The sequence below is a fragment of the Rhinichthys klamathensis genome, unplaced genomic scaffold (assembly GCF_029890125.1).
Source record: "Rhinichthys klamathensis goyatoka isolate OS25496 unplaced genomic scaffold, OSU_Roscu_1.1 h1tg000040l_1, whole genome shotgun sequence".
In the NCBI taxonomy this organism is placed as follows: domain Eukaryota; kingdom Metazoa; phylum Chordata; class Actinopteri; order Cypriniformes; family Leuciscidae; genus Rhinichthys; species Rhinichthys klamathensis.
The window spans coordinates 3795736-3819230 of NW_026606587.1; the positions used below are offsets into that span (position 1 = coordinate 3795736).

The 23495-nt window shown below is 39.9% G+C and overlaps 1 protein-coding gene across 4 annotated transcripts; it reads left to right on the forward strand.

Annotated features, from left to right (window-relative positions):
• The first annotated feature begins 246 nt into the window (after positions 1-246).
• kdm5c (lysine (K)-specific demethylase 5C) lies at positions 247-22973 on the forward strand. Of its 4 annotated transcripts, XM_056246631.1 has the most exons (28): positions 256-881; positions 2698-2848; positions 3182-3259; positions 3379-3501; positions 3681-3851; positions 5043-5177; positions 7570-7626; positions 9023-9143; positions 9290-9525; positions 10188-10346; positions 10564-10683; positions 10804-10962; positions 11047-11228; positions 11799-11961; positions 12957-13076; positions 13214-13408; positions 14075-14256; positions 14350-14474; positions 15100-15332; positions 15438-15823; positions 15909-16047; positions 16192-16371; positions 18065-18187; positions 18709-19473; positions 19568-19619; positions 19705-19904; positions 21808-21973; positions 22057-22973. In XM_056246631.1, the coding sequence occupies exons 2-28, from the start codon at positions 2702-2704 to the stop codon at positions 22074-22076; spliced, it is 4737 nt and encodes a 1578-aa protein (XP_056102606.1). In that variant the 5' UTR covers positions 256-881; positions 2698-2701; the 3' UTR covers positions 22077-22973. The 4 variants fall into 4 exon arrangements, with proteins under 4 accessions (XP_056102604.1, XP_056102605.1, XP_056102606.1 ...); XM_056246629.1 differs by having other exon boundaries at positions 247-881; positions 10804-11228; XM_056246632.1 differs by lacking the exon at positions 7570-7626 and having other exon boundaries at positions 264-881.
• The last annotated feature ends 522 nt before the right edge of the window (positions 22974-23495 follow it).

Genomic DNA, 23495 nt, shown 5'->3' on the forward strand with positions numbered 1-23495 from the left:
AAGAAAATTCAACCCAACCCACAAACTAAAATGAGTAAATGATGACATAATTTATTTTGGGTTATTTCGATGTTTTGCCACTAGTTGTCGCTACCCAATTTGTTTTTCGCATACATCGCTTGACCTCTTCTGCGCAAATTTTATTCACTGGAACTACTTCTCCAAGAAAGAGGTGAAATATCACTCCGCGTCACGTACGCTCGTCTACCTGCATCACTTGTGCAACACACACAACTATTCACAATTCGACATTCTAAAATATATAGTCCACTTTTAAAGTACTTGTGAAACCAGCAGGTATTTGCCATTGTATCCAGGACGATAATTTACGTGCTTCTGCATGAAATCGGACGAGTCCAGGGGACTAGTTTACATGTAACTAGAAGCGTGGAGGGATGAGACCATGCTCGCATCCAGTCAAGTGCGTGTTTTCCCAACTGAGATCAATGGATCTTGAGAGAGTTGTGCTTAGGTCGTGATGAAACCAAGATGGCGTGTAGTTCAGACAGGATGAACTGTGGATAGGTGCCGAGGAAAGAAACATTGGAAACGTGTATTTTGCGCACGCGCTCGAAGTGGTTATTATAAAGAAAACGTCAACTTACGCGGGACGTTCTGGAGTCAGTAGAAAAGAAGATCTCCGCGATCATCAACCCTCTAACCGGCCGAGAGTGTGTGTATGAGAGTGTATGAGAGTGTGTGTGCTGGGATGGGCTGATCGAGGAGGCCGCAGAGCCACTGCCACCCAGAGACTGACCCTCTGCCGAACAATAGACCCCGTGATCATCATCATACAACACCCCGAAAGACACAAATAATAAAACACACCGGCTCAGGCGACACCGAAGATAAGAAGAACTCAGACCAAGTGCAAAAAAAATGTAAGACTGTGTTGTTCAGATTCAACCTGCACTGATGGCTAAATTTATATCGATTTAGGGCAAGTGTTTATGTTTTACCTGGTATAGACGATCAAATTGTCCATTTAAATGTCACACATCATATACCTGCGACCCAAGACAAGTAAAGTATCATCACCTGGTGTGCGTTTCCACAACTCAGCCATTCCTTGGGGTTGAGTCCTAATGTTTGGCCCTCGTACTGGATTTATAATCTGTTTAAGTCTTCGTGCTTTTGGATATGTCGAGGTTCGTTTTACCTTTAACGTCAAATGAATCGTTGGTTGGATTTGTCGTGGGTCTACTGACACACGGATGGTGAGGCTTTATTGTTTTGATCATTAGCCGGACAGCTAACTAGCTACTTCTATAAAACTGCTTTCTAAGCAAATCCCAAGTGCACACAATTTTCACAGATACGTCTAAAAAGTGTCCATTCACCACATTCTTTTGGTCTCCTTAGTGTTATCAGTGAATTTAAAGGCTTTTCTCGAATCTCACGCGAGTTGAGGCCGGTTAGCAGGCTAAAGCTACAGGAAATTTGGGATTATGACTCTTTCAAACCCTGGTGTGCTGTGTACCCTAGAAAGCAGTTTTGACCGTTGTGTGTGCCATTTTAATGTGTTTTTGTCTAATTCTAATGTTTTTGTCTAGGTAGGCAGCTAACTATGTTTTGAGAGACAGTCACTGCCACCATTATTTTATTTATAACTAGGCGTCTGTCACGCCATTGTCAAATACATCTATTTGATTTAAATAGCTAAACTTTATGTAATATGAGTGGGACATAACTTGAGCGAGACAGGTGGAGACCCTGTTCTTTTTATTACATATATTCATGTTATTTATTTATCAAGATTAATCCGGTAAAACGGGAAGTTAATGTCATCGTTTTTAGCTTGGGAAATGAAGTGTGAGCCATTTGTCACGTGATCCGTTTTTGTTGTCGTTTTCATAACATGGACGATAACAGTATAAACAATGTTTTGTAAGTAGCAGTAAATGTAAGGCCTGTGTCAAACAAGGCATTTTCCTGTTTTAAAAGGCACAGTTTTGGTGATATATGCAGGCTATTTATGTTTTCCTGGCAAGGCCTAAATGAACAATGTTTCAATCCCTCCCCCATTTTGTCTGGTCTGAGATTAGAAGACAAGGTCAAAATCAGGGGATTTCTGAAGTTAGAAATTATATGATGTTTCATTAGAATAGAAATGAAATAAGGTGCATTTCCATATGTGCTTCTAAGAAATTAGTTTCTGTTCTCCAGTTCCTTTGACCAGTGTACTTGTGGAAGGACTTTTTCCTTTGTCTACTAAACTTCCTGATTAGTTCAGTGGATGCATCATCACCTAACTTTAGTTTAATAGATGCAAAACCTGTTCCGCCACGTTTATGTACTTTAATTTAATTTAATTTTGATACATTTGTTTTTTAGCTGGTCGTATATATGGATCTAGCGATGGTGTCAATGTGGCGAACTCTGAACCTTTAATTATACGTGTTAAAAGTTTTCATGGATAATTGTGTTGTTTAAAAACATGAATTAGCATAAACTGCTGAAACATTTATCACAGTGAATAAAAACAATTCAACCTCAATAATAAAATAATTTCAGTAAAATGCCACATTCACTTCAGTGTAACAGCAAGAATGATGTATATGATTGTTTTAAAGAGAAATTGATTCTGCTTGTGTTGAAGGCCAATGCGATTTGTATTTGCTGTTGATTTAGAAGATATTAGTGTTTGATTTAAGTGAACTTGTGCATTTCCTTTTAACTTGAATTGTTTGTTTTCAGAACGATGGATGGAGGGGAGGAGTTTGTTCCGCCGCCGGAATGTCCAGTGTTTGAACCGTCATGGGAGGAGTTTGCAGATCCACTGGGATATATCGCCAAAATCCGCCCAATAGCAGAAAAGTCTGGAATATGCAAGATTCGCCCACCTCCCGTAATCATCTCGTGCTTTTTCTTTTTTCTTCTACTATGTGATAGTTATTTTTCTACATGCTTAAAGAGATATTTCACCCACAAAAAGTAAATTCTGTTGAAGATATGTTGTTCCAAACCTGCAAGACCTGTATTCTAAGGAGATATTTTGAAAAGCGAGTTTTTTGCCCTTAGAATGGAAGTCAACGGTCAATAAAACTGTTTGGTTGCCATCATTCTTCAAAATATCATATTTTGTGTGCTGCAAAATGTACTTTTTTGTGTGAACAATCACTTTATGGTTATGCCGGTATGAAAATATTCACATGTAAACTGACTTTTCTTTGTATTACAGGACTGGCAGCCACCGTTTGCCGTGGAGGTGGACAGTTTCCATTTTACACCACGTATTCAGAGGCTCAACGAGCTTGAGGTCAGAGCTGCATCCTGTTGAACTCATCACCCACCTGTCTTACTCCATGAAGCATGACCCACATGTTCTTATGTTGACTAAGCAGTGAAACGCATCTGTTTTTTGTTTTTTTTTCTCAGGCTGAGACAAGAGTGAAGCTCAATTATCTGGACAGAATTGCCAAGTTCTGGGAGATCCAGGGATCCTCCCTGAAGATCCCCAACATAGAACGACGTATTCTAGATCTGTTCAGCTTGGCCAAGGTCAATACTGCAGTCTTTTATGGAATTGATAGAGTTAGTTAATGTAATTTGATTGATGATAGGCAAACAAGATGGGCCTAAGTATATCATTGATCTTTAAAACAGCATTAACTGGAAAGACATGAAGGTTGGCATTGATGTAAGTCCATAACTTGCATGCTGTATGTCTTGTGTGGTAGATTGTGACAGAGGAAGGAGGTTTTGAGGCAGTAAGTAAGGAGAGACGCTGGGCACGCGTGGCACAGAAACTCGGTTATCCTCCTGGCAAAAACATTGGCTCTCTCCTGAGGTCCCACTATGAGAGGATCGTCTATCCATTTGAGATGTTCCAGTCTGGAGCCAGTTTACCGGTAAAGCCTTTGACCTTTTTGTTGTGGCTGTTTTATGAAAATATGTGCACATTTTGCATTATGTAAGAGCTACAGTAAAATAATGTTTCTCTGAAAGTGTTTACATGCACACAGATATTCTAATATTCAGAATTTGATAATGTGAACGTTAGGTATACACATTAACCTGAATAACATGCCTGTATTGATCTGATTTTTGCCTCTTTTGAAACGCTTACTGTAACTGAACATTCATTTATTTCAGCACATGTTCAAACAAAGGTAATGCTGTTTGCTAAGGGCAGTTGTGAAAAATAAAGCTATCGATAATTTTATTTTTAGTCATTAAAAGAAAAGTTATAAAGTCATTTTGTTATTTGTCTACTGTCCAAAATTACGTACGCAAGAGAATCACAGGAAAAATTGTGAATGCGCAAGTTTATTTGAAAATGCTTAATATGTGCACGTGAATAATATTCTGTGGTGCAGGTAAATGTCTTTTACAAAATATAAATCCTTAAGGCCCGGTCACAACAAGGATGATACCTATAGAAATACCGATAAGGATGTAGATCTTTCTATATTATAAAGGAATTGAGGAGTCTACACCACAACTATAACATTAACGTCACAGAGAAATGGTATCGTTGGAATCACTTGCTGAAAAACTTTTTTTCAGAATCCTTTCTGCTTTAAAGAGCTCGCCATAAGCATTTAATACGGCAGACTACAAAACTGCTGCACACTTAAAATAAACAACTATGTCATCCGCTGGTGTGGACGCTAATATAGTTATTGTTATAGTGACATGTGAAGGCCAAGTATTGTAACCCAAGTTAGTGCACACACATTAGGAGTAGTGAACACAAACACTCTGCAAACCATGGACACGCACACCCGGAGCAGTGGGCAGCCATTTTTGCTGTGGCGCCCGGGTAGTGATTAGGGGTTAGGTGCCTTGCTCTAGGGCACCTCAGTCATTTCCTGGTGGTATTGAGCCTCAACCTTTGGGTTACCTGTCTGACTCTGACTCTCAAACCATTAAGCCACGACATCCCCCAAAAAGTAAGTGGAGATGCTGAGAATAGTTATTGTTCTTGGTGTGAACGGGCCTTTAAGCAGAACATGATCAGAATATGGAATATATACATAAAAGACGTACAGCCCTTATTGTGAGTGTAAGATTGACGCGTATGTGTTCGGCATATCCAGCCATGCAAACCCAGGCCGTTTGACAGTGATGAGATTGACCGGGAATACAAACCACACTCCATTCCTCTCCGCCAATCAGTCCCGCCATCCAAGATGAACAGCTATGGGCGACGAGCCAATCGTCTTCAGCCTGAGGTGAGTGATGTTTCTGGATGGCGTATGTTAACTTTTAAACTTTGTCGTCATTGAACTGTTGTTTGTATGTTATGTAATTTTGTTGTTATATAAAATTCTCTCTTCATTAGCTAATTTTGTCACACAGTATTTGATGATAAATTGGATTTGAAAAAAGCCAGTGCAGTGATTTTAAAAACAAGCATAATTTAATGTGTAACCTTTACAAATAAATTTAATTTATATCACTTGTGTCAAAATCAGTGTTTGCATTTACAGTATGCTCTATTAACAAAGAGTTAATACAAATTGAGTTACTAGTGTAATCTTTATTTTTTAGTAATCTTAACTTGCATACTGATGACTTTAATCTTTTCCTTTTAATGGATGTATAACTGTCCAGGGCTTAATGGATCCATCCAAATGTGCTTTGTCTGTTTTTATGAGATGTATGAGCGCTTTTGGATCAGCACTGACCAAGGCACTTCCCAGCATGCTTTGCTTCCTGTGCTTTAAAAAAAAAAGCATTGTGTCCATCTTGCCCTCATCCCTCTCTCTCTTTTCTTTCTATACTTTCTGCTTTTCATTTGTCATTACGCTTTGTCTCTTTAAAACCATTGGCCATAACCATACATTTTCATTACATATTAATGCAATTCTCATCCCTATAATTTCCATTGATGCAGCATTTTCCCAGCGTTTATTTTGCGGGTGTTTGGCTTTTTAATTTGCCTGCCCATTACATTAGCTTGGTCAATGGATTCATAGCATTAGCGATATAATACACTTATCCGTAGTATCAGCTGCAGACATCTTCATAGGTTTAGAGTTGAGCGAAAACCTTTTGTGGTTCCCTCACTAATTTCTGATTCACTAAACAATTGTAATTGTTTCATGAGACGCCCCCCCCCCCCCCCCCATTCCTTGAATGTCCGTTCCCCTCTCTTAATATTTGGTCTAAACCTGTTCTGTTGGTTTACGTCCTAGTTCAAACATGAAAAAGAACTAAAACACCCTACCAGGAAAAAGTTGGACACACTTAACTGAATTCTTTTCAAGATCTTAGCTTAAAGTAAAGCATTTTGCTTGAATGTTTCAAATGAGTTTTGTAGACAAATAAAAGTTGTGTGTACATAATTTCTTTTAAAATGTACTTATTTATTATTTTATAACAGATATTTGGGACCCTGCATAGTGCAACATAGGTACTTTTTAATAAAATATAAAATCATCCCAGGACACACCTCATAAAGTTAGGTGAGAGAATGTCCAGAGTGTGCAGGGCTATCAAAGAAGCTCCAATACATTATAGTTTTAATTTGTTTCATATATTTGTGCTATTTCATAGTGAAGACTCTTAGACTTTCTACTGTTTTAAAAAAATGTGTCAAATATAGAGGGAATGCATTAACGTCACTTTCCCGCTTGAACACGCCCCCCTCAGCCGGACTGAGTGGCAGAAGAGCTGCTGCGTGACTGGAGTTAATAGGGGAAACTGCGAAAACGCGAGTAAAACAAACTATTATCAGTTTAAACTACAAGTTGGACTCGATATAGTGTTCCTTACAACTTATCAAAGATCCTGTGATCCATATTGACATGCAGCCAGGAATCGTGTTTCCTGACATTTATATGTGCCTGATTTCGACGCCGGGGAAATAAATTAAGAAAATTTGCCTGTAAACGTTTTATATAAATACAATATAGATAGGTCTAAATCCGAGTGATCACTTACATTAATGTTATACTGTATATCATCATATCGTCCAACCTAAAACTTGTATAGTTTTTTGTCAGTGTTTAATTAAAAACATCCAATTATGCAGAATATAGTCTGTTCTGTAGCTTTTTGCAGTCTGTAAAAATATACAGTACCTCAGATTTCTGGTCAAATCTAGTTGTACAGTCAATCGCAAAGCTCTTTCCCGTTTTAGATGTGTTTTGTGTGTTTTTCACGGCATTCACGCTGAAAACAAATGCTGCCGCTCAGTCTTTTTGCCACTTGTGGGCGTGACCGCATTCACTCCGGCCGACGGTGACGTCATGCGCATACCCTCTATAGTCATAATAAAGAACGTGTAGGTGTGTCCAAACTTTTCACTGGTATACATGTAATATTTTTCAGGTTATTTTAAATAAATGGTTAAGTTTGTTATCCTTTGAACAGTCATGTGCAAATACAACAAAGAAAACTGTGCAGCTGAACAGTTGTACATTTTCACATATGCTGATTTGATTTTTTCCCTTAATATTTTGTCTGAAATCTGAAATTTAAATCACCTCAGACATAAAAAAAAAAAACATTTTTAATATGTTATTATCCCCAGATTGTCCTGTCGCACATGGTTGTTGTTTTTTTCCTTCTGTCTCTTTCTGGAATCCATTTTGTTTTGGTTGTTGTCTCCCCATGCAGGGTCCAGAGGATCCACCTCACCACCCTCTTACAACTGGCTCTCAGAACATCTCCTCGGTACTGCCTTGCGCTCTCTCTCTCTCTCTCTCTCTCTCGCTCCCTCTGTTCTTTCCTATCCTCCCTATCCCTCACTTTCTTTCTCCTTTGCTAATGTTTCCTCATGCTCTCAAAAAACCCTTGTTCGACCTCTTGCTGTCGTTCACTCTCGTTTCTTTTCTTTCAGCTCTTGCTTTTGCTTATCTCGTTGTGCATCCATCCCATCTTCCTCAGTGTCTGTCAGTCATCTTTCACATTTCACTTCGCTTGTCTTGCCACACTTTTAGCAATGCTGGCTTGCTTACGTTTCCTCTGGTGGTGGACTGGTTGCCCCTCTTTGGCTGCATATTACTTCTAATCTATGATATGCAATAACATGTTATCACTGCTGTTCTCTTAATGGCTGGTTCATATTGTTCATCTTGCAGCAAGTTTAAAATGAGTTGTTTTTTGCTTTAAGATGACACTGGTTTCAGGAACAGAACATAAAGAAACACTGTGATTGACGTGACAGACGTTAATCTGGTCATAACGCTGCTTATCCATGTGCTTCTGTGTACTTAAGGCATTTAGCAGTTAGGGCTGGGTGATGATATAAATATTTATGATATATTTGGTGTAATTTTACTGAGAGTTTTAGAACTTTTAGGCATTTTATTAGTTATATTTATACCTAAACAGCTAACAAACTAAATTTTATGTATGTGAATATTGCCGTTTATTATGTTAATGCTGTTTTGTTTAGGGAAAATCAGTGTGGAAAACTTTGTAGATTTTGACTTTTTTTACTTGTATTACACATTTTGTGTTTGGCAACGTGGGCTTTTTGGTGTTCCTTTGACTGAAAAAAGTATTTCAAAATATAGAGTATTTCACCTTTTTAAATATAGAGAGGTATATTTCTAACCTGAAAAAAGACTTTTATTGCCCAGCTCTTTCAGCAGTCGGTCATTTCATAACAGACTTAGCCGTTTAGAAATCCCATTTAGTGTTAATTGTTTTTTTTCCTCTTCATAGCAATCAAGTCTGGCACAAAACTAACTTTATGCATGTTTGCTTTTGCTTTATCAGTCTGCAGTGCTGTCTCAACCATTTTTGCTTTATATCGATACATCTGTGGTTTTCAATCAGTTTGGTCAACAAATTATTTTAAGACTTATTTAAGAAAAAAATATTTTGCCGATCTTTCTGATGATTTACCACAAGGAGAAAAGTAGTGGAACGTTAATAGCTTGATAGCATGAACAATCAAGGATCCCTCATGGAAAAAGCTGTGTTTAGTGGAAGTCAAGTTCCATCCTAAACAAACTATACTGTGGCTTTTAGTGATAAAGATAGGGTTAAGGAAAACCCTCTGAGATATTTCGTCACCTCTGTCACTGTAGTTCGCTTACAGTCTTTCACTTGCACCCCTTAGCCTGAGCCTACAGAAGAAGACATAGAGAAGAACCCTGAGCTGAAAAAACTACAGATCTATGGGGCTGGACCTAAAATGATGGGGCTGGGTCTTGTAGCTCGAGACAAGACGCGAAAGAAAGGTTTGTGTCTGCGGTTTTGATGCACACACATTTTAGTGATCGTGTCATACTTATAGGAATAGCTCAACTGAAATTTAGTTCCTTAATATATGGTTTTGTTTTTATAAATGACAAGTGCATATGCAGTAATTAAACCCTTTCTTTAGATGAACTGCCGCAGACGGTAATAGTGCGGGACAGTGTCGCATCTGTGAAGGATGAACCAGGAGAGACGCCGGTCACGAAATCAGATCCAGACATTCCTCCACCGCCCCCAAATCTCATCGTCAAGGAGGATGTTGATGATGACAAAAGTCACATTGGCGATTCGAATGACCCCGGCGATGAACCCTGCACTAAGATGACCATGAGACTCCGACGCAACCTCAATAACTCACAGTTTGTACGTTTGAGAGTACTTTTGTGCTTCTGAGACATGAATCAGTGACTACATCATGAAAGCAAATAATCTGTTAGTGATTGGATTGATGGCGGAATCGGACTGAAAAGCCTAGATCCAATTACAATTTTTAACTGATTGGATGGTGTAGTGTAGAGATGATAAAAACATTAACCATGTAAACGCTTGAATCTGACTAATTTCTTATTAGGATTCATAAATACCTTGTATTGTGTATGTTTAAATACGTTTTACGTCTTCTGAAAGTAAAAATGTTTATATTTACATTTTACAAACTGGTCAGTGAAGGATATTTACTATATATTTGCTTAAACAGCTTTTCTGACAGAAATGAATCAAACTCATCTCCCGTGACATTATTGCGCTTGTTTTTATCCAGTTCTGAATGCAGCGACTGCTGAAGTTTTGTTTGGAGTACATGTAATACACATGTAAACAAATATGTGACAAATTAGTATATGTAATCCTACCTAGTGTGTGCCAAGTATGCCATGCATTTGTCTTTTGCACCAACAGTAGTGATAATTTAGATCATTTCCAATCTGACCCAGATGTTATTTCAAGATAAACCAACATGCTTGATTTGACTAACTTTAGACTAAAGAATGTGATATTTTGCATGCACTAACTGAAATCTCTGCCAGATGGACTCGTTTGTGTGTCGGATGTGCGGACGCGGGGACGAGGACGAGAAGTTGCTGCTCTGTGATGGGTGCGATGATAATTATCACACGTTCTGCCTGATACCTCCTCTCACAGACCCACCCAAGGGCAACTGGCGCTGTCCCAAATGTATAGCAGAGGTGAGAGAGACCAGATGGAAATAAAACTTGCTTTATTCTGGTGTTATACAGGATATTTCAGTAGAAAAAATACTACCGAAAGTAGGGTTATTTTGGGCAATTGCATATGTTTGTGGAGTTTAAGCTTTTTAAGTGACTGTTGATCTCTTTTTTTTTTTTTGCTGCTTATTGTTCTTGGTATAGTAATCAACGTTAAATGTGCGTTTTCTCTGTGTAGGAGTGTAAAAAGCCAGCAGAGGCGTTTGGTTTTGAGCAGGCCACACGGGAGTATACGTTACAGAGCTTCGGTGAGATGGCCGACACTTTTAAAGCCGACTACTTCAACATGCCTGTTCATGTGAGTGTTTTTCCCTCACCTCACTCAATCTGGAGACCACACAGAAACTCAATGCACAAGTATGAGTCATTTCATTGACACTAAATTGGTCCTTTACTTCTCTATGTGTGTGTTTTTTAGATGGTGCCCACAGAGCTGGTCGAAAAGGAGTTTTGGAGGTTGGTTAGTAGTATTGAAGAGGACGTTACTGTAGAATATGGTGCAGACATTCACTCAAAGGAATTTGGTAGTGGTTTTCCCGTTAACAACGGCAAGAGACACTTAACAGACGAGGAAGAGGTTTGTAATTTTTTTCCCCTTTTCATTTTTCAAAGTTTTGGTCAAGAAGAGCAAATTAAGCTCTCCATCCTGTTCCTATTGCAGGAATATGCCCGCAGCGGCTGGAATCTGAACGTTATGCCAGTGTTGGAGCAGTCAGTATTGTGCCACATTAATGCAGATATCTCAGGCATGAAGGTGCCATGGCTGTATGTGGGCATGGTTTTCTCCGCTTTCTGTTGGCACATAGAGGACCACTGGAGCTACTCTATCAACTATTTACACTGGTAATGCATAAAGAGGCTTTATGTTATATACTATGTAGCATCTTTCAGCTCCTTCAATGGAGCAGCTCTGGTAAATGTACACGGTTTCAGCAGTGACACATTACATAGATCAAAAGTGACAGCAAACATGTATAATGTTACAAAAGATTTCCATTTCAAATAAATGCTGTTCTTGTCTAATCATCAAAGAATCCTGAAAACAAATAGCCACAAAAATATTAAGCAGCACAACTGTTTTTGACATTGATGATGATAAACTTGAGCAACAAATCAGCATATTAGAATAAATTCTAAAGGATCATGTGACACTGAAGACTGCTGAAAATGCAGCCTTGCTATCACAGGAATATATAGAATTTAATTATGTATTTTAAATTGTAATAATATTTGACAATTACACATTTTTGATTTGTTTGCTTTTGTCAGCCTTTGCAGTTTGTCACTTGGTTTATTTGCAAAGATTTTCCTAAAATATCTTGCACTTCTTTGTCTTCTCTTTTTAATAGTAAAATTTGTTGGGAAAGCACGTCTAGTGACCACGTTTGTGTAATGTAAACTTCTCTGTTTTAGGGGTGAGCCCAAAACATGGTATGGTGTGCCATCATCATCTGCAGAGAAGTTAGAGGAGGTGATGAAGAAACTCACACCTGAGCTCTTCGAGTTTCAGCCAGACCTGCTCCACCAGCTTGTCACCATCATGAACCCGAATATACTCATGAGTCACGGAGTGCCGGTTTGTAACACACTTACACATACTCATTATCATTAGTGTATTTAAGGTAATGAGTTTGTATTACTAAGCCACTAATTTAAGAATGTGTCATGTGGCCTGAAAAAACCCTATGAAATTCTATAAAAGTTATTATTGGTAAGTTGATGTATCTTTTAGGGCTGCTTCATGATGGTCTGTCAGTGTGTGTATATATATATATATATATGTGTGTGTCCTGAAGAGGGGAAAAAATAGATATATATGTTATATACAAAAATTAGTGAGTTCTATGTGAATAGTTTTGTTGGTGTTATTGTTTTGTCAAGCTTTGTGTGAATGGGCCTTCAAAACACTGATCTCAATTTATTGTTTTCAGTCAGGTGACTGACGTGGAGACCTGGAGGGCAAAACATCCATAGAACTACAGCACAAAGCTGTCAATTTTCCATCTGTTACAAGCAACAAATATTTAGATCACCTCTCGACAGAAGAAAAACAAAAATATGTGAACAATGCAAGTTTTGGGCACTTGTGATCCATATAAAGCATCCGCTGCAGTATTTCAATCGCTAAAAATAGCAGGGCATTCTAAAACGCTTAACATGGAAAACACTTAAAGTGCCTTAATGTGCTAAAACTGTGATATTAAAAGATCAAGTTCAGTATGCATACTATATACAGGCGAGCTGATGAGCCCAGATGAATGCAACACGCTATATGGTTGAGATTTTTCTTTATAATGGTTTTCTATTTAAAAACGCTTAACAAAACTGCACATTACGTTTTATGTCTAGGTTCGTCTGCTTTCCTGTACATAGTATGCATTAATAAGGTGTATATTGAATTTGGTCTTTTAATATCACTGTCTTACTACATTAGTGCTCAGTACAAACCTGGTAAAAATAACTTGTGGGCAGGAGGAAAGCCTTGTTTTGCCCTCCAGGTGGGTGTTCTTATAAGGGTGTGATGTCATGTGAAAACTAGCAATTGGCCATAATTAATCTTTTGATTGACAGGTGGTTCGGACCAATCAGTGTGCTGGGGAGTTCGTCATCACTTTTCCACGAGCTTATCACAGTGGTTTCAATCAGGGATATAACTTTGCAGAAGCAGTCAACTTTTGCACTGCAGACTGGGTAATGAAATACAGCACACATAAATACTGCTTGATTTAGATCTTTGAAGAATTACCTTTTAAATATACTTACCAGTTTTAAATATATATACCAGTTGTGTGTTACTGAGGGTGTTGCTCTTCCTGTTTCTGTGCTAGCTGCCCACAGGGCGCTCATGTATCGAGCATTACCGGTGGCTGAGGCGCTACTGTGTGTTCTCTCATGAGGAACTCACCTGCAAGATGGCGGCCTGCCCAGAGAAGCTGGATCTGAACCTGGCTGCCGCCACACACAGGGAGATGTTCATCATTGTACAAGAGGAGAGAAAACTACGCAAAAGCCTGCTGGAAAGGGTAAGTGGGATGATTTGTTTGCAGATTGAGGGAAAATACCTGGGCAAGGAGACTGATTGGCTATAAATATATATAAAAAAAAAAGATCTAGAGATTTGAATAGAGTATAAAAATATACAACAGGAAGTAAAGCAGAGCAGAGTGACGGAAGTCTACCACTGATCTAAGAGTTTTATAAAAACATTCATAAAAATATGATTAAATATGTTATTAAAAATACAATAATTAAGTATAAAAGATAATTCAAAATGAAATATTATAATATAATAAATGATAACATTAGAAGTTAATAAATTAACCATAGTTTGTGTTTATAGACTATTTAGTTAATGTGTTTAATTTTAACGGGTGTTTTTCCACAGTAAATATGTAGTTTAAAAATAATAAGTTCTGTTTTGTGCTGTTCGTGAGGAAATGGTTTCATAATTGTCTGTCTGTCTCCAGTTTATTCACCTTCTAATGTGTTTTTGTTCAAATTCTCCTGCATTGTTTATAATTAACCTGCCTAAAATGCTAAGTTGGCATCTTGCTTGTTTTGAATCAGACCAATGGTCGTGATGCATAAGTACACCTAACAGCTGCTCTTTGATCAAAACCGCCATCACTCACAAACACGCACAAATAAATTAAGTTGCTGGCTTTTTGTATTGTTGTGTCATCTCTCAGGGCATTAAGGAAGCTGAAAGGGAGGCCTTCGAGTTACTGCCTGATGATGAAAGGCAGTGTGACAAATGTAAAACCACCTGCTTCCTCTCAGCCCTGGCGTGTTCGAACTGCCCAGAGCGTCTTGTCTGCCTCTACCATGCACAGGACCTCTGCTCTTGCCCCAGTGAAAAACTCTACCTCAGGTAAACCAGTACTGTGCCTGTCTGTGAGTTCTTACTAATGACATTCTTGGTATCCATAGTGTCTTATGTGCTCTCGGTCCCTCCTCTCTATAGGTATCGCTATACTCTGGACGAACTCTTGGCCATGTTGCATCGGCTGAAAGTTCGAGCTGAGTCTTTTGACTCATGGGCCAACCGAGTGAAGGAAGCTCTAGAACAGGAAGAAGGCAACAAAATAGGTAACTGCATTTCTTTTGGCAACTATCTCACTGCATTTGCGAATAGTTCTTATTAGTCCGACTGGGAATGTCAAAGTCCATCATTATGTAGTCTAACCATCCATTAGACCGGTGGATCTCAACCAGGAACCTGGAGCAAATGCCCAAGGGGGCCTCAAGAAGACTTACAATTATTTAAAATATACAAAACCAGTATTGAAACAAGCTAAATCAACTAAAAATCTTGATATCATATTTTTTTAATCCACCCCCTCAACAACTTTGTTTGTTTGTTTTCCTTGATGAACCAGGGCCTTGAAAACCCTCGATATGTGATTAGAGACTAATTTTAAAAGTGTGATTTCTAGACCTGGAAAAATCATGTTACTTAATCAAATCTTAAAACACTATTGTCATGTTGATAGTGAATATTCATTTTTCTAGTTATATCAAGTTCTAAGTTATTTTAATAGGTAGAAATTGTGTGTAAAAAAAAAAAAATAGGATAAGGATTAGGATTTTTTTTAAAATACAGATTTAATCACAGTTTCTGCCTATCAAAATAATGAACAACTGGAAAAGGCATGCAAATTCATTTTTAAAAAAAAACATAAAACCCAAATGCTTGTTTTTCTTCTCTCTTCAGACATTAAAGAACTGGAGGTTCTGAAAGAAGAGGCAGCTGACAAGAAGTTCCCCAATAATGAGCTGCTCCAGCGCCTCAACACTGTCCTCACAGACATAAACAAGTGTGAGAGCAGAAGCACAGAGCTCCTCAGCAACAGCCAGAGCAGTAGAATGAGTCTGGAGGAGCTGAGGACGTTGGTGGACACCATGCAGAACCTGCCCTGTGTTATGAAACCGCAGGAGGAAGTGCAGGTAAGGAGGGGAAATAGGCCAAAGATATGTCGCATAACACATTAGCCTAATAGGTGTCAGCCGCATGCATTAGCCATCAGTGTAACCATGTTTTGTCTTTTCTAGGCGTTATTGCAGAAGATAGAGGAGTTTGATTCCCGTGCTCAAGCTCTGGTTAACAGTGCCCAGGGCGAGTGGAAGCAGGACTCTCCTCTGCCCCCGGCCGCCGAGATCCAGGCCTTGCTGGAGGAGGGAGCGTCGTTGCCCGTTATTGCCCCGGCATGTGAGCTCCTGAGCGGGCTTCAGGAGCAGGGTCGCTGGCTGGGAGAGGTCAGGCGAACATTAGGGCCAGAGGGGAGCGAGGTGACTCTAGCTGTGCTGAGGAACTTGATGGAGGCGGGTTGTAACGTACCACAGAGCATATCGGTGGAGACTGCCATGGCTGAACTGCAAGAGCTACTGACTATAGCAGAGCGCTGGGAGGAGAAGGCACAGATCTGTCTGGAGGACAGGTGAGAGGGTTCAAGAGAGGGGTGCAATGCGTCACCACACCAATACAGCCTCCATTTTCATCTCTCAATTGTCTCTTGCGAGCAGGCAGAAACACCATCTGTCGACGCTGGAGGCCATCGTGAACGAGGCTCAGCTAATACCAGTGCAGCTGCCCAACATCCTGTCCCTGCAGGCCTGCTTAAGCCGAGCTCGCGCTTGGGTCACGGATCTAGAGGAAATTCAGGTAAGAATTATTTAACCTGTTCTGATAAACTGGATTTGATGTTGCAAATAATGATAAATCAATAGGATTTGGCCATTCAGGGTTGTCGCAAGGTTGTCACCCAAGTGTGAATGTCTCTTCTGTCTCTAATCTCATGCGGAGAAGAACGGAGAGCACTACCCGTGTCTGGATGACCTGGAGGGTTTGGTGGCTATTGGGCGGGACCTGCCAGTGAAGATGGAGGAGCTGAAGCAGCTGGAGTTGCAGGTGGCCAGCGCTCACTCGTGGAGAGAGAAAGCCAGCAAAACCTTCCTGAAGAAGAACAGCCAGCACAGTCTGCTAGAGGTGAACACACTGATGCTTTCTAAACGACCTGATATATTCATGGCAAAATTCTTTTCGTTCTTTGTTTTGGGATGAAAAGCAGTTTGAAATACCTGAGAAGTGGTATATTTTTAGCGAACACCCCGATCTCAATCCAAAAATAACTGTCGTTTTCGTTGTGGATTTAAGAAAGCATCTGATCATAGCTATGTGGATGTGTTTGCACCAGCACTGCAATTTGGCCCTCCAGTTGTCACGTCACATTTATTTATAGAGCACTTTATACAATAGATTGCTTTAAAGCAACAGCTTTACAGTATTACATATGAAAAATATTTTCAGTGTTGCTTTCAATTAGAATTACAACTTCAATTTCTACTATAAAGCAGCTCTCCAGTGTGATGATATTTTTTACTCACGGGATGTTAACTGATGACCGTTTGACCGATGGTTGACCGTCTCAACGTTAACCGATCAAAGTTGTCGGTAGTCGGTTAAAAAAAAAAAGTGATCTCTAAATTAGGCTATTATAGACAGTGGACTAAACGCTACTACAGTTAGCCATCTCATTCCAAGATATTTTTGTGTGAAGTGAACAAATCCCTCACACTCAATTTTTCATAACTCGCCTGTTTGTACTTAATAAACCAATAAAAACATTTGGCGCAAGGTCACAGCGTTTGGGTTCGCGTGCTCACAAGGTTTGCGAAAAGTAAAGGCTACAGGCTAAAACACTCGAGGTTAGAGCCAGGGTAGACGACAGGATGAAGCGTGTAAAGAAACGTAGTGTGTGGGACCATTTCACCAAAAAGAATGACACAGTAAGTTGCAACTTGTGTGATACAGTGCTTAAATACAGTAGTAATACTGTAGAAATATATTACATATCAGTGGTAACAGATAAGGTGATGATGATCATCATCTTTCTTTATTATTGTTAGCACTACCTCAAACTAAAGTGGCGTCTCTTCGGAGCTGTCATTTTCTTAAATGAGCCGCGGCAATGTTTCAAATGAGCTTCTAACGCTAGACTAACGCCTTTATTTTTAATGCGATCACCTTGTACCCAAACCATTTCAAAACTGAGGAGCCATTTGTCCTCCGATTACATACAAGCTCCTCGGCGCCAGATTACATACAAGCTCCCGGGGAAGTGTGTGTTTGTGTGTGTGTGTGTGTGTGTGTGTGTGAGCGGGAGGCAGAGAGAGATGTGACAGAGTTGCGAAATTGCAGGCGCGGCTCGAAATGGCTGTTATTTCAAATAGCGTGGCATATTTTAAACTAATCGGTTAACCGGTTTCAACCGGCTAATGTGGCTCGGTGGTCGGTCAAGAACATTTTTAGTTTTCGCCATCCCTACACGGGTGTCTGACCTAAACGGACTGATCAGAATAAATGAACTGTTGAAGATATTCACTTCAAAGAAAGTGGAGCCCCAGAGCACACCTACCTAATCTTCATGGGCCAATGGTAGCGGAGTGAACTTTTCCAGAAAGTTTGCTTTGGCAAGCTGAAATAAACTTTGTTTTGGCCTGATTTTGTTCAAAATGACACCAAGGGAATTTGAAGAACGAACTGGTGTGGGCCTTAATTCCTCCTTAAAGGGGCCGTTTAAACCGTTGTCTCTGAAATCATGTTATTCAAGGTTTCTTACATCAAAAATAGTCATTATTTAGTTTTACATGACAATGTTTAACCCCTCACCTCTGTGCAGGTGTTGTGCCCATGTGTTGAGAAGAGCAAGAAGAGGGAGGAGAACTCATTGGGTACAGAAGCAGATTCTGATGTCAATGTATTAGGCCTCACTGCTCAGGACCTTCGAGACCCAGGAGCTATTGTGAGTTACTATTACCTTTTTGAGTGTGTTCATACATCAGACTACCAGTTTGTCTGACTCGTGTATGGCCAAAATTCTGTTCTGAAACCTAGTGAGCTGGCTACAGAGGTAGTATTTTAAGGCATAAGTACACTTCAGATGCAAAGGCTGTTCTGAAAGGTTAGTAACTTAACTGTCCTGCCTCCAAAGTTGCCTCGTTTTGCCCATAATTTTAAACTAAAGGTCCTTGCACACTGAGTCCGAAATTTTCGAATGCGTTTTTTCGTCTTCATCATTCGATGGCTCTGAATTGTCAAAACACCTCTCAAATTCTTGCTACGGATACGAAAGACGCAGAAAATCGAACCCGATCTGAAATCAACGTGAGATCGTATTTATTTTTTAACGTGTGGAAATTTTGGACTACGTGTGCAAGGACCAGCTCTCTAGGTTTTGGAACAGCCTAGATCATTATATTTTTTTCCCAATCGCATTGTAACTTGAGTTTTGCATATTTATGTGACTTACATTACCAATATCAGGTGATGGCATTCAAAGAGGGGGAGCGTTTGGAGAAAGAGGCCGTTCTTCGTCTTCAGCAGGTTAATTTAACTAAACCCGGTGTGGAAAAAGGAGCAAGCGGTGACCAGAACGGCATCAAGATGGAAAGGAAACTGAGTGACTCTATGGAGACAGATACGCCCCTCGACTCAGACAGTCCTGTACTGCTGAATGGTGGCTCCGCCCCTTCCCTCAACCCTAGCCAATCAGTATGTGTGTGCAATGGTCCGCCCCACCCCTTGCTTCACCGGTGCCATTTGTGCAAAGACTGGTTCCACGGAGGTTGTGTGCCCTTTCCACCGCTGCTGGGCTCCTCCGACACACATCTTACAAAGCCCCTTTGCTGGTGGGACTGGAACACACGTTTCCTCTGTCCGCGGTGCCAACGATCACGGCGGCCTCGGCTAGAAACCATTCTAGCCCTGCTGGTGGCGCTGCAGAGGTTACCTGTACGCCTGCCAGAGGGAGAGGCGTTACAGTGTCTTACAGAGAGAGCCATTAACTGGCAGGGTCGAGCCAAACAGGCACTAGACACTCCAGAAGTACAGAGGGCGCTAGAGAGTGTGCAACAAGTGAAGGAGGAAATGGTCAGTATAAAAGAGGAAGAACCAGTGGAGAAAAAGAAATGGAACGGGGATGCTGTAATTGTGCTGTCTGACTCTGAGGAAACGGAAGATGTTATCGATCTGACGGAGGATGTTAACTCTCCAAAAAAGAGTGAAGAGAAGGCTGCCAATGGCACATCGGTAAGGGGGTGCAGTTGTAACATTCATGAAATCAAACAAATGTAAACATGCAAATATATTTGTAAAACTTTTTTTTTTCTGTCTTCCTGTCCAGTCTGGCTGTGAGAATGGAATTGCCAGGAAGTCAAGCATTCATGATGTTACAGGTTTGTTTGTAAACTGGCCTCCCTGATATGAGTAATCAAGCTGCTTAAATTCAATTTGAACCCATTGGCTCTTCTGTCTTGTCAGGGGTGGAGTCTCTGTCGTCACTAGTGTCGTGTCTTAAAGGGCCGGTGATCGAGCTGAGCACATCCACTAGAGAACAGCTGGAGGAGCTTCAGCTAGAAGGGGACCTGCTAGAGGTCACGCTTGACCAGACACACACCATTTACAGGATCCTACAGGCGGCATCACAGCCGCCCCATGATGCTCTGCACACACTCATACAGGTGAGGGAAGAGCGTTTCAGATCACCAGATTTGTGCTGTGAAGACCTTTTTTGTTTCCTCATAATTGTTACATTTGTAAACAGTATATGTAATGTCACTTATCGAAATGAACCTGTGTGACTCATCATAGACTTAAACATAGAGAAGTAGCTCCAGCTACTATGTTCTTCCGCAAGAAGCATGCCGTTCTGTTTATTAACCGCTAGAGCGCCACAAGTTATGGACTGCAGCTTTAAGTCATAGTTATTTGCATCAGGCAGCGGCTTTTGTTTGACCTTTTCCCCTTTTTTTTGTCTTATTCCTTACCATTTTCTTTTCTTTTCCATTGCATTTCCCTTTCCTTTCATTATTTTCTTTTAATTTCTTTGTCCATTCTTTCTTTTTCCTTTTATTATTCCTGTCAATATTTTTTTTCTTTCCCCTTTTCTTAGCTTTACATTTTATTTCCACTTCCTATTCTTTTCCCATTCCTTTAATTTTCCTAATCTATATTTTATTTTCCTACCCTTTCATTATTTTTCTTTTCATGTCCTTTTCACGTCCTATTCACTTTCATTTACATTTTAAAAAGTGACAGTGATGAGTGCTGCGTTTTACCCAAAGTTGAACATTCTTCAACTCTCGGTGACCGGTAAAAAAACAGCAATCACTCAGCCCCTAATCACACAACTGGCGTTTTAAAAACGCGGCGCTTCCATTGAAAACAATTATAAAAATATGCTAGCCTCGGGAAAAAAAACACTTTTGGCCATAGATTACTTTTACAGCTGTCAAACTCCTTAAGCTGGTAAATTTGAGTTGATTTTCATTTAGATAAGGAATCCAGTTGTAGCTGCATTGTTCTGTTTAGAGGTCATGTGACATTTTGTGAAGGCTTTGTGTTTGAAAGCGCCGTTGTCCATATTGATTTAATTCCAGTTACCTTGCCATATTTATGCAGGGTTCACACAAAATACAGGGCAAGGGAAACTTTGTTTTTCATTCACTGCAAATCGGCGTACTTGGATCACAAGCTGTTTGCGTCCATTTTAACAAGAAAAAAAATCCCGTCTCGCGCGTGAGCTTACGTTATTTCCTGTATTTATTCCCGTGTAGATTTGGCTGTGAAACGTAGACCAGACAGTGTTTTTTTTTTTTTGCGATTCTTCCTATTGAAATCTGTAATCGCCGATCCGTCGCGTAATGTGCACACAACAGCAACTAATTTGTACCCCAGACAGTCGTGTAGTGTGAGAAGAACAGCGATCCGGCGACTTTGATAATCATGCAGTGTGTATCCGGCGTTAAGCAACACTATATGTGACCCTGGATCACAAAACCAGTCACAAGTAGCATGGGTACATTTGTGGCAATAGCCAACAATACATTGTATGGGTCAAAATTATCAATTTTTCTTTTATGCCAAAAATCATTAGGATATTAAGTAAAGATCATGTTCCATGAAGATATTTATAAAATGTCCAACCGTAAATGTATAAAACATTAATTTTTGTGAGTGAATGCAGCACAACCACAAACATAAATGGACAACTTTAAAGGTGATTTTCTCAATGTTTCGATTTTTTGGCACCCTCAGATTCCAGATGTTCAAATAGTTGTATCTCGGCCAAATATTGTCCTATCCTAAAAAAAAGCATACATTAATGGAAAGTTTATTTATGCAGCTTTCAGATGACGTATACATCTAAATTTAAAAAAAAATTGACCCATGTGACTGGTTTTGTGGTCCAGGGTCACATTTATAGCTATCAGAGTTGGATTCACTATTGTAGATATTTGTAAATCTTTTGTTCAAGCTGCTCAAGGTGGTTTTCTGTTTGTCTTAATTCAGAAATGTTTCTTCTTTTGCTGCCATTTTGGGCCCCTCATAATTAGACTTGACTTTTGTGTGTGTGTGAATCAGATTGAGCTGCAGGAGCAGAGAAGCTCAGGTCGTGGCAACAAGTCAAAGGACACCAAGAGGAAGAGAAAAAGCCAGAAAACTGAAGGCGGGCCTAAATCCACAGAGGCTTCTGAATGCAAGAAGACAAGACCCGTCAGTCACACACCGCCCACAAATCCACACAGAGGTGCCCACTCAAAATCAAACTGCAAGCACACGTTTTATCTGTGAGGACTATCAGAAACTAACGGACTTGCTGTTGTCTTGCAGATCTGGTGATGTTTTCCTGAAGCTGTGTAGGGGCAGATGGCGATTGAGAGGAGAACCACAGAGACAGAAAAACACCGGGCTCAGGCTCATTTCCTCACATAATAAGCTCACATTAATTCTTCTTTTCAACCCATCAAATGGACGCTCCCCACCATACTAACCGCTGCACTTTTTCCTGTTTTTCTTCCCGTTGGCCTCTGTTCACACACCTCATCCTGAACATTTCACTGATGTGGGCTGCAGGTCTCTGTTCTCTTTGAGGAAGGAGAAAATGGGTTTTGCCCTGCAGTTAAGCTGTCTTTACAATATTGATGTACCAAACTGTTCTTAACGCAAATGCCATGTGCTGCATAATACGACTTGTCCAGGTATTCACACACACACACACACACACACACACTTGACGGCCAGGCAGAGGAGGGGCGTTTATCAGAGGACTGGTATCGCTGCCATGACACCTGTATTCTTTTTGTACCGAGTCTCACATTTTGTCTGGGAGACTCGACATTGTGAATAAAACTAGTACAATATTTTGAAAGTGTGATGGATAAAACAAAGGCATTTACGTTCTGGTGCTACTTTTCCTAAGATAGGTTACTGCATAGTCCTTTCTTTCTTTTCCTCTTCCTCTGAGTTTTACTGTCTTCATCGTCATTTCCTTTCAGTGATACTGTTGTCTCTTAAGCTACCTGCTCTCTTCCCCTCTTCCTCTCCACAGAACTGTACAAAATCTCACTTTAACTCCCTTTATTTCCATCTTCTATTGTTGCTGGGGTTCTAATAATTCTTATTATTATATTATTATTATTATTGGTATTGCAGACACGCATTGTCGTGAGTTTGTGTATAAACATTTTCATTTAAATGTTGCCTTTGTTTCTTTTCACTCTTGTTAGAAAATAAAAGTTTAGAATTGTTTTAGGAATTTGTTTAATTACTTTTATGATGGTAGCCTCTGGGTCGTTTACATGACACCGTTTTACACTAAAAACGGAAAACTTTTGATGCGTTTTGGCCGTTCATTTACATAATGTCGTTTTGGCGGCCTGGATACGCAAACTTTTGAAAACGAAGCCGTTATTGTCTGTGTAAATTACAGAAACACAAATTTGTGAAAACTGACATTCTGCACATGCATAGATAGCGTTTCTTAAAATTACATCGCCACCTACTGGCCTGGCATGAATAGTGTTTTTAGTCATTTTCACAGATCCGTGTGAATAGGGATTATTTTGACAATGTTGTCTGTACGCGAAAAACGCAAAGGAAACACTTGTTTTAGTGCATCGTTGTCATGTAAAGTTGTGGGGTGATGAGTTTCAGAGGTCCAGTGAGCAAGACACCTTACAGCCTTCATCTATATCAAGAGTATTGACCTTTACATATATTTAGCATCAGCTAAATGGCAAAAGTGCTGTACTAAGCCAAAATCAAAGATA

What these genes read in the sequence shown, in the direction of transcription:
- kdm5c (XM_056246629.1), top strand. Translation starts at nt 2,702, where the DNA reads ATGGATGGAGGGGAGGAGTTTGTTCCGCCGCCGGAATGTCCAGTGTTT. An exon ending in AGACAAGACGCGAAAGAAAG is followed by an intron (nt 9,144 to 9,289) that starts GTTTGTGTCTGC and finishes CCCTTTCTTTAG; the next exon opens with ATGAACTGCCGCAGACGGTA. An exon ending in TCATGAGTCACGGAGTGCCG is followed by an intron (nt 11,962 to 12,956) that starts GTTTGTAACACA and finishes TTTGATTGACAG; the next exon opens with GTGGTTCGGACCAATCAGTG.